This window comes from Tyto alba, unplaced genomic scaffold (genome assembly GCF_018691265.1).
Source record: "Tyto alba isolate M040663 unplaced genomic scaffold, T.alba_DEE_v4.0 Super-Scaffold_8, whole genome shotgun sequence".
NCBI lineage: Eukaryota > Metazoa > Chordata > Aves > Strigiformes > Tytonidae > Tyto > Tyto alba.
In genome coordinates, this window is record NW_024881329.1 from 13,432,524 (window position 1) to 13,444,074 (window position 11,551).

Sequence of the window (11,551 nt, forward strand, 5' to 3'; positions counted from 1 at the left end):
GAATCACAGTATTCATCTGTAAATACTTAAAGCTTATTTTTTGCTTTTAAATCAGTTAAAAATTGGATCAAGTAAGACCTCTGAGTAAGATTGAATTGCATGTAGTTACGTGATCCCTATCACATTAGAATGGATTTAAAAAAAAGTATAAAAAAGCAGTTCTGCTTCTCCCATTATCAGTGTTGTGTGTGTATTATGTGTGTATTCCCTCATACATCACAGTTTATATATCTTTGCTCAAGAATATGCTTTAGCTATTAAAAAAGAATAATAATGATCAAAAAGTCATACCAAAGTGATAGGTCTGTTTCAACTTGACTCGATACTCAGATATCCACCAAATTTTTCTTTTTAATAGTCGTATGAGAGAGTGACAAGACAATGCATCTGAAATTTTTGAAAAAAGGTAAAAACTAGATAAGCAATTTTTTTTTTTCTTTCCAAACCCTTTAAACATCTCAAAAAGAAATAAAAAAAGGTTTCAGGTCCTGCTGATAAAAGGCAACACAACACTTCCTAGAGAATAAAGTGACTGAATTCTGGAAAATGCCCCTAGAATTAAATTTTACTTAAGTAGGAATAAGTCTAGGTGCTTCTAATAATTCAGAAAGCATACCTATGATATATCTTCTATTTTTTATGGCATCGTACGTGTCCTTGTGACTAAATGATCATAGGGGTTTGATCCCCGTCTTTGGTATGTTCTTGTGCCAAGTTGTAGAAGAATGTGGGTTTTGATGTTGGAAATGAATTGTAGAATGGCTTTAAATTGCATCCAGGAGCATCAAAGTTTTGGACTGTCCTTGTGATGACATCACTTTGTATTTTAATGGCATTTGGGATGATACTAGGCATTTCTTATGTCTTTAGCTTTCTATTGACTATGGAATTTGAAGGATATAGCCAAGCTGCATTTTCATGGTGCTTGTTTGCAGAGAGTGGAATCAGTCACAGTTTGGGTTTTCGAGGTGCAGCAGGAACAGCCAGTTAATGCATCACCTGTGTTACAGACAGCAGGCAGAGGGAGCAAAGATTGGACACCTTTAGCAGAGCTGTTAAAACTCTATTATTTTAGGTCTGATCTACCAAATACACAATGGTACCCTATTCATGAACTAAGACTTATTTTTCTGTGTAGGTATAGCATTAGGAGTAAAAGTTAATTTGGCTTCGTTTGCAAAACCCGTGCAGCTGGCAAGCTGTGTGCCGGCCTGCGTGTGCTGGCAGGAGCAGAGGAAATTGTTTTCTGGTTTGCTTGTACTGCTGGAGGGTTTGGGGCGAGCGAAGGAGCACGGTGGAGGTGGGACAGCTTTTTCCTTTTTCTGGGAAACTTGATCTGCGCTTAGTTCTGAAATTCCCTGAGCCACCTCGACAGTGTCTTTTCCTTCCTTAAAAGAAACCTCACAAAAAACAGCAGCCAGGGCTCGCAGCATTGCTTTGGGCACAAAGGTTTGTTAGCCAGGCTATGCATTATTCAGCATTGGAATATTCGTTTCAATAATTAATACATTAATAGGAGGAAAGCGCGAGCGCGGGGCGCGGCGGAGGGCAGGAGCCGTGCCGAGGCGGGGGCGCAGTGCGGGGCGGCGGCCGCGAGGGGCCGACGGTGAGCCGGGAACGGCGGCGGGGGAGCGGGGGGAACGGAACGGCGGGGGGGAGCGGGGGGGAGCGGGGGGAACGGCGGGGGGGAGCGGGGGGAACGGCGGGGGGAGCGGGGGGAACGGCGGGGGGAGCGGTGAAACGAGCGGTGAAACGGCGGGGGGAGCGGCCGCGGCGGCGAGTCCCGGCGGCGCGCAGGCGGGGGGAGCGGGCGGCGGCTCCGCGGAGCAACAGGGCTCACCCCGGCTGCGCCCCTGCCGCGGTTGCTGGCTGGAGCTTTAAAAAAGCAAGCAATAAAAGCCCTATAGTAGAGAGCTGCTTTCTCCTCTTGGTGAGGTTTTTTTGTTTGTTTGTTTTTGTGGGGTTTTTTTGTGTGGTTTTTTTTTTTTTTTTTGGGGGGGGGTAGGTAAGCGTTACCAAAAACCGGCACAACAAGTGGATGACGCGGGCGGGTGCTGGCTGAGCGCTGCCGTCTGGACGTGTCTGGGGGAGAACCTGCAAGAAGCGACACCCGTCGCTTTCCTCAGTGGAAACAGGCTTGGTGCACGGATTATTTAACGTTTGATTTACAAATGTATCGCAAAAGCTGGGCTTGGAAAGGCTAGTAACCGCGCTTATCCATTCATTCTGCCTCGCACACGCACAAACACACCGCCTTCATTTTTTCCCTTTCGGAAGCAGACTCGCGCTTGTTGCCTTTTCGCGAATGCCCGGGCGAGGAGCAGCGCCGGGGCTGTGCGGAGCCGCCGCTCCCGCCGCTCCTCTCGCACCCGGAAAGAAGGGAGAGGAATCACTCGTCAACCTGTGGTGTGACTGACCACACACACCTGCAAATGTAGAGCGGTCGGCACAGCCCCCTCAGGACTGCTGGCACCAGATCCTTACACTAGCAAGAACAGCACTGCTATTTCTCTGCATAGGAACAGTAAGTATAATAGCACTTTAAAGATATTTTCTGCATGACATGTAGGTACGGTTTTAAATATAGCATCATTTAATTGTTCGTTTTCACCTTCTATCATGTATTACTAGCTATAACTATAAATGAGGCTTCTCTTTCAAAGGGGGTGTGCGTGTGTATTTGTGTGTGTGTGCTTGCATGTAGATGTTGCTTCAGTGCACCTGCAGTTGTGTTTTCCTGACATACCATATCACATCATGGTATTTTCACTTGAGTGAGCATTGTACATGCCTGTTTCCAAATTAAATTCGGTGACATGTTCATTATGGTTGAAACACAATTCAGTTGTAGATTAAAATGTAACATTCCTGCATTTTACATGTTTCTACAAGTAGAAAAAAACCTCCTTTGTGTAGATACATTTATTATTTATTTTTTCATATAGATATCTGTAGGTGTACCTATTACATATGTACTCAAAGATCTGAATGCACTGTGTATTGCAGTATTTTTATTAGTGTTTATATGTGTTGGTGTTTCAGAAGCATGCATGTGTTTGTGTATGGATGCAAGTGCTTATATGGGTGGGGATTTTGTATCTCTGTCTATATATGTGACATACCCACCCACAACCTTACCCACAGAGTCGTTCAAAATCTCTGTGCGTGTGATGTGGGTGTGTGTGTAATGTAAAAGTGTGAATAGTGTGGGTAGGGGAAGATCTGAATACCGTGGTAATAGATGACACAGTTTCATTTGATCAGTGTGACCTTTTAGGAAAACAATCCAATATTTTCCCTTTTTTTTTTATTTTTTTTTTTTTTTTTTATTTTTGTGTGTTTGTGCATGTGCCTCAGGTTGAGTGCTTCTACTGCATGACCATAACCAAAAGGTGACCCATCCACTCCCTTGTGTTCTATGGGGACCTCAGAGCCAGTTTCTCAGTCTTCATCTCCTCCTCCTCTTACCACTGCTGCTGACGCCCTGGGTGCTGCTCCCAGGTTTGAGACATTGTTGACAGGCTGAAGAAAGGATTTGCAAAGACCTCCTCACTGTGTAAATAAAGTGATGGCTGGAATTAACTTCAACTCCCTAAGTAATGGTATCAAACAGTAAGATTGCTAGGCCAAAGCATTACCAGGAATGAATTATGAGGAAAGGTACTATTTGCATTTGGTTGTAATGGTGAACTAAAATCATCTGTGGAGAGCAGGTACCCTTTGAGTTGCATATTTTTTTCCTCATTAATGCAGTCTTTGTAGCCGGCAAGGTAGTCATGATTCGGATCAGATCTGTGATAGCCACAGGAGATAAATGAAAATAAAGGGTCTTGGTGGATGAAAGAACAAGGCCTCAGCTGTTCCCTGGTTCAATTTGAGAATTTCATCTTTTCTTGTTAGCAAAACAGTAGTTTGTGTCAAACATTCTGGACAGTAAGAAAATGCAGATCTGTGGTATTCCAAAACATAGATTAGGTGTTACAAATATGTTGCCCTGCTCTGTGTCCAAGGGGCTGCCCTCCAAATGCAAATGGCTTTGAACTTTCTAGTTCAAAGTTAAGGTTACGCTTTAAATAAAACCTTTTTGCATTAAGCGATTGAAAAACAAGCAGTTGCAAAATGGAGGTTGCAATGGTGAGTGCAGATAGCTCTGGGTGCAACAGCCACATGCCCTATGGATATGCGGTCCAAGCTCGGGCCCGAGAGAGAGAGCGGCTGGCACACTCGAGAGCTGCAGCCGCTGCGGCTGTAGCAGCAGCAACAGCAGCGGTAGAAAGTGGGGCAACAGGTGGAGGTGGACCATATCACCACTACCATCAGGAACAGGGTCGAGGTGCATCCTCCTCTCATGGTGGGAATGCGTCACGCAGCAGCATGCCCCACCGCCAGAGTGGTAAGAGGCGGAAGAAAGGAAAAAAGAGGAGCCACCACTTGGGAAGTAGGGAGTGTGGGGCCTCCTTCCCCTGTTCTGAGCTGCTCCCTCTCAGTGGTTCTGAAGAGAGAATACTGAAGGACTTGAGTGAGGAGGAAGAGGAGGATGAAGATGAGGATGAAGACGATGAGGAAGAAGGAAAGCTCTACTACAGTGATGATTATGGGGAAGATGAGTTTTCATACTCAGACCAGCCACCTGATGATGGTGGAGGCCCGGGGGGTTACAGCTCTGTTCGCTACAGTGAGTACGAATGTTGTGAGCGTGTGGTAATCAACGTGTCAGGACTGCGGTTTGAGACCCAACTGAAGACACTGGCTCAGTTCCCGGAGACGTTGTTGGGTGATCCAGCGAAGCGAGGGAGATACTTTGACCCTCTCAGGAATGAATACTTCTTTGATAGGAACCGGCCCAGCTTTGATGCCATCCTGTACTACTACCAGAGTGGTGGTCGGCTGAAGAGGCCAGTCAATGTACCTTTTGACATCTTCACTGAGGAGGTGAAATTCTACCAACTTGGGGAGGAGGCCATGCTCAAGTTTAGAGAGGATGAAGGATTTGTCAAAGAGGAAGAGGACAAAGCTTTGCCAGAGAACGAGTTTAAGAGGCAGGTTTGGCTGCTGTTTGAGTATCCAGAGAGCTCCAGTCCAGCCAGAGGCATCGCCATTGTCTCTGTCTTGGTCATCTTGATCTCCATTGTCATCTTTTGTCTGGAGACTTTGCCAGAGTTCAGAGATGACAAAGAATTCATCATGTCCCTGAGTTTAGGGAAGGGGCTTTCCAATGAGTCACTTCACCTGGATGCTGGGGAGCACACCATCTTCAATGACCCTTTTTTCATTGTAGAGACAGTATGCATCATTTGGTTCTCTTTTGAGTTTACAGTGCGCTGCTTTGCATGTCCAAGCAAAGCACACTTCTTCAAGAATATCATGAACATCATAGACATTGTCTCCATCTTGCCTTACTTCATTACTCTGGGCACTGACTTGGCGCAGGAGCAGGGCAGTAATGGTCAACAGGCCATGTCTTTTGCCATCCTGAGGATCATCCGTCTGGTCAGGGTGTTTCGCATCTTCAAGCTCTCCAGGCACTCCAAGGGTTTGCAGATCCTGGGTCATACACTCAGGGCCAGCATGAGGGAACTCGGCCTCCTCATCTTTTTTCTTTTTATTGGAGTCATTTTGTTTTCCAGTGCTGTTTACTTTGCAGAAGCTGATGAGCCTGCCACCCATTTTCAAAGCATCCCAGATGCCTTTTGGTGGGCTGTAGTGACCATGACTACAGTTGGTTATGGGGATATGAAACCCATAACGGTGGGTGGGAAAATAGTTGGGTCCCTGTGTGCCATTGCGGGAGTGTTAACCATTGCTTTACCAGTGCCAGTGATTGTCTCCAATTTTAACTATTTCTACCACAGAGAAACTGAGAATGAAGAACAAACGCAGCTGATGCAAAATGCAGTCAGTTGCCCTTACCTCCCAACAAATTTACTGAAGAAATTTAGAAGCTCATCATCTTCATCCACAGAGGATAAATCAGAATATTTGGAGATGGAAGAAGGAGTTAAAGAATCTCTTTGTGTAAAGGAGAAAAAAAGTCAGGACACAGGGAATAGCAGTGAGTCAGAGAAGAAAAACTGTGTAAATTCAAATTCTGTGGAAACTGATGTGTAATTTTGAACGTTTCCAAATATATTTATGCATTAAAGAGTGCAGTGAAAATGATGAAATATGCAAACAAGAGTCCACAGCATACAGTAGTATGCCATTTAATGGTTAAATACAAATAAAAAGCATTGCTAAACTTGTATTACATATCAAGTAAGTGGTATAACTTGAGGAAGGGATTGCTAGATCTGATATAATTTCAGACTTTATATTTTTATTAGAATGCAAGTGTTTTGCACATGAGGCTGAAAAATTTATTAAAACCAAGTCAGTTTTAAAGTGGGTGCATGAACTGTCGACATCACTAATAACAGCTCTGTGGTAAAAGTTGGCATTCAGAGGTATTTACTATGTAAGAAGCAATGAAGTTTGGTAGTCATTTATCTATTTATCAGTGCTTTAATAGCAGCTACCATAAATCATTGGATACCATAGTCATTGTTTTTCAAATGGTAAATTTATTGTAAAAAGATATTCTACAGAAGATAGATCTAAATTTTTCTCTTGAAATCTATAATGCTTGTTTTTAACTGGAAATTTACTTTGAAAAGGCTGCTGACCCTCCAGAAATGGTTTATTTTTATAACTCTCTTTGGAGGAATTGCAGCACTTGTTGTCTAATAACGAAAGAAATGAAGTAAGAGAATCATTTAACCTGGTCTGACTGCAAAGGCAAAATGACTGGAATGCTTTTTTGCACTACTTTATATGCTGGAGATATATTGAAAGAGACTTCATACTGTGAATGTTTACTAATGTAATAGTTCAATGACAATCATTGGAAGAGTGAATCCTGCATCATAGTTTATTGTTTATTTTTTTCTTTATGTGATGCTGATGGTGAAACAGCTAACATTACATTAATTCCATACTTTTTTTCACTATGACTATCTGTGATCTGGAAAAGGATTGTGAAGTAAAATTTTATAATCAAATTACTTGAAATCAGTGTTTTCTACTGATGCCCTCAAGAAATACCAACCTAGTTTACATCTTTTTCCTGGTTACTTTAACATTTAGAGTCTATGATTAGTACATGCACTTTGTCAGTATTGAAACTCAATGTATGGGAGGAGAAGGTAGCAGTAATAAGATATTCAGTTGTTACAGTACTGACAATTGAGAATTGCTAACTTTTAACATGCTATTATTGGTGCTGCATTTTCCCTTAATTACAGCTTTCACCCATGTGTATTTGAAGCAACATTTAAGATCCAAAATAGGCATTCTGGGATTCAAAATTAACATGTTGGGTTCCGTGCAGTCCTTGAGAAAACATTCTGTGATTTCTTTTCACTGATTCTTAGGCCAGCTGTATTTAACTGTGTATCAAAAACTCCCATTGCCCTTCCTAGGAAATTAAGGTAGGTAAAGATTATCTGTCCTACAGTACATCCCAGACTCCAGAATGAAAAAAGTAAGATATTGCTGCATATAACATAAATAATAGATTCAGAACAGGCATTTTTTTCAGACTTATAATTACCTAGGGAAGGAATAATTAAACTGGAACTGTTTTTGAAGAGGCACTGTGGAACATTCCAGATTATAAAACTTGAACCAAATTAGCATATGCACTTTAAGGGTTAGGACAGGCCATTATGAGAGAAAAAGGGGCTTTTCAACTGTGAAATTACAGTAGTTTTGCAGTATTTATTTAAAACTGAGTTGAGGATTTTTGCAGGGGGAGAACTGGTTAGTGACTGATTAATAGTTCTGGAGCTGAAAAGCAACAGTAAAAGCAGTCCAAATTGGGCACCCATGAGATTATGCATAATCTGTCAGATAAGCATTGTTTGCTGTATGCAGCATCCAGTGGTACTGAATAGAGCCATAGACATAGGTTTTTCTTTAATGGTTGATTTTTGTCTTCGTGGATTTTCTGTGAATTGCCTCTTCAAAAAGTTTCTCTGCTTGTCCTCTTTTGCATTGCAAAAGAACTAATAAAAACCAACACACACACAAAAGACTGTGTTGTGCTGAGCCCTGGTTCAAAACTTGTGTTTAAATATCTGATTTCTAATTTAAAATCATAGAGCAGGCTTCACTATATTTTTGATGTGAAGTATTAAACCAAGCTCCTTTTTAGTGTGGTGATATTAATTCCAACTATATTTTGAATGAAACAACTCAGTAATTTTATACATAAGTGTTTGCCAAAATTGAATATTGCATTTTGTTGTAGCACACCCAAGTTAAATGTACTGAGTACTTTTTCTTACAGGGTCAATATCTGCATCGAGGATGAGCATTCTGTAAAGTCTGCTAAAAATCTGTAACTGAGTGTGTTTCTTTAACAGCTAGTAGTTAATGATGTAAAGAGCATAAGGGTTCTCTTGTAAACTGGCTTGCTAATAGTTCTGTGTAATACCAGAGACCATACAATACCAGGGACCATGGCAATAATGTAGGAGTAAAAGAAATACAAACTAGATAAATAAAGGACTCTAGAGAAAATTGGTAGTATATGTTTGCCGTATTGACTGGTTGAAAGGGAAGGTGGTTCATAAGAGGTGGAATTTTAGATCTCTAATGGATATAAGGAAGAAAATTATTTGAACAACTTAGAATATGTTCACACTGTGGACATGAACTTCAGCATGAGGTAACTGCTTAAGCATTACCCAGCTTCTCCACCAAGTCGTTCAGCTATTCTGCTCCCAGTGCACAACCTTTTAGTTTAAATCAAGCATGGCCACGTCTACATTATGCTGCGATCATAGCAGTACCTTACTCTCTGAAGGAAAAGGTCTTACTGTAGGAGCTTGTAGCATCTGGCAGAGCAACATTCTGGGTGTGTCAGCACTACATACTGCAGCGCTGTGGAGGCACTTCCTAAGGTAACAGTGGAGCCTGCTCTGCCTCCTGCAGTGAATAAACCTATGTACTTTGTCAGTATAAACAAGATCTACTATAGCTTAATGTTAGGTTGTGCTATCAGTTTGGCAGACCATTCCGAATCACAGAATTGTGCATTCCGGTATGGAAGCAAATACCTTTACTTGGCCTGGTTTATAATTTGATTATTCAACTACTCATTGGTCCAGTCAGTTACAAAACAGCTTGATAATGCCAAAGTCCTACCCTTAACATGCTAAAACCCAAAGATCCCAAGTGCTTAACAAGAAACAGAAATTTCCATGAAGTATTACTTCAGTTGAAATTGTGTGCCAGAGAAACCCTGTAACTTGAGCTGTTATGGCTCTAAATTACTACTACTGCTTCTGTCAGAGCTTTCCCAGTGCTACTGGATACTGACAACTCTGAGAAAAATAATGTTATCGTCACTTGAGCATTTTACATTTTAAATTATAGTGGTGAAGCACGTTCCTGATGTAAGTGATGTGAATGGAGTTACACTAGGGATCATTTTAGTTCTACTAATGTAGTTCAAATTATTTCACATTGACATACATTTCAGCTAAAAATAATGCAAAATGAGATATTTTGATATTTCAGGTTCACTTGCAGTGGTGAAAAAATTTGGAGGAGTTCCATAAGAGTTCATGGAATCACAGCAGCATCAAATCAGATTTCAAATATAGGCTGATACTTAACTGTGTGTTGGCACTTACTGAAAGAAATTCATAAATCTTTTTATAGTAAACTTACGTGCCAAGGCCAGACTCATAAGGAGAGAGTTTTACCAGCTGAGGGATTGGATTTAATGCCTGACTTTAGAGATACATAATTTTTTTTTCTTTATTACATGCATGGAGTTTTCTGATGTTAGATCGATTCCTTGAAAATTTCAGCCCAGATGCTGAAACTTACATAAAAAGAAGTGTTGTATCACCCTGTTAGGGAGATCTTAGTGAAGTTTTTTCATGTTCAGTTAAGGTTTCTCAGAATGATTCCACAAGAGGCCAGTTCCATTTGGTGGAAAGTGTGACTTGTTCGTATTGGAAGATTTCTTCTGCTTACATAGTTTTGTTGTGTAGAGTACATTTCTGTGACATCCATGTAATGTGGAATAAATTTGGGAGATCAAGGGAGTGAAAAAATTCACTGCTATTATGATTACATCTAATTCATGACAACAGTGTTCTTGGTGTTTGGGGATACCAGTAGCCATTATGGAATTTTTGTGGTCATAAAAAATGGGATTTGAGTGTGTTTTCAGTCAGTAAAACTTTCCAAATAGCTTTGGAATGTGAAAATTATTCTGCATAATACTGGCGTGCAGAGAGTTTGAGATCAAGGCATAACTTTGACTAAAGGATCATTATCTTGTAACTCCTGACATGGAAAGTTCCTGTCAAGTGTGCTTTCAGGTATTGAGTGTCATTTGACTTGGGATATGAAAAATCAGTGATAAACTACCCAAGAATATGAAATACTTCCTCTTAATATTTGGATAAATGGAAAACCAGCAAAATGTCAGAAAGGCTGTTCTTACTGTAACTAGTTCATGGAAAGTCTTTACTGCACAGCATTGGAAAGTGAAATGTGTCTTTCTGATGATCCCACACTTGTAAAACTAATTCTGAGTGAAAATTAATTTTTAGCATAAGCTTTATACTTTATTGGTAGTCCTCAAATTAAATATGAACTATCCATGGTGCTTTAGACCATCACTACCTTCCTCTAACTGTTCCTTACTGGTTCCTTATTACTTTATTACTTCTTACTGTCATTGTGTCCAGTTATAAAAACTACTTTTTTTTTTTTTTTTAGTTAATTGGCATGAGACAGTAACAAAAGCAAAGATTAAAAAAAAATCTATGATCTCTAGCACACAAGTTACATATTTTTCTTATTAAATAAACACAAATGACAGTCTGTAACATCTGTAGACATGGGACAGGGTATGCAGTTTCCTGTTGATATAACTGAATGATGAAATGCTTCTGATTTTGCAGTGAATAAGATCTAGTTTATAGATTTACCATATTTGTGCACCTCTGTTTGAAACAAATGCTTGCAGAAAAATTGGCAATTTTAAGAGAATGAACATTCCTTCCTTTCCACAGAGATCATCTAATGTGGAAAAAATTATTGACATTAATGCTGGTTAGAGTGCATAAATGTTTTGTACCTGGCAACCAGGCACGAACATGAAATTTTACATATTGCTACCATGTTTTCTGTGTATTCAGAATTCTGATGACGTTAAATCTGAAGGAAAACTCATTAAAGTATCATGTACTGAGATGGTTGAATTAATTTTCATTTTTAGACCTTTTCTGTAAAATTATAATGTTCCTTGAGACCTTTTTCTGCAACAGGTCCTTTGGAAAATAGATACATAAGTATATAAGAAGGAAAGAAGAAAAATCTTAAATTACATGTCAAAATCTGATAAACTATTCTAATTAAGGGAAAGTGGGTAAGTAAAAACTTTTTTTTCTTCACTTGTGCATTTGTGGTATTGCTGTTGAAAAAAAATTGGAGCAAATTAGTTGAACTGATCTGCAGCTGCAAGAGAGGTACTTCATGCGTTGTGTCT

General features: G+C 40.3%; 1 protein-coding gene across 2 annotated transcripts; it reads left to right on the plus strand.

Annotated features, from left to right (window-relative positions):
- The first annotated feature begins 1,773 nt into the window (after nucleotides 1-1,773).
- On the plus strand, nucleotides 1,774-8,559 carry KCNA4 (potassium voltage-gated channel subfamily A member 4). 2 transcript variants are annotated; one of them, XM_033007002.2, is made up of 3 exons: nucleotides 1,774-1,930; nucleotides 2,281-2,524; nucleotides 3,358-8,559. In XM_033007002.2, exon 3 carries the CDS (start codon nucleotides 4,120-4,122, stop codon nucleotides 6,106-6,108), a length of 1,989 nt encoding a protein of 662 aa, XP_032862893.1. In that variant the 5' UTR covers nucleotides 1,774-1,930; nucleotides 2,281-2,524; nucleotides 3,358-4,119; the 3' UTR covers nucleotides 6,109-8,559. The 2 variants fall into 2 exon arrangements, with proteins under 2 accessions (XP_032862893.1, XP_032862891.1); XM_033007000.2 differs by having other exon boundaries at nucleotides 1,774-2,524.
- The last annotated feature ends 2,992 nt before the right edge of the window (nucleotides 8,560-11,551 follow it).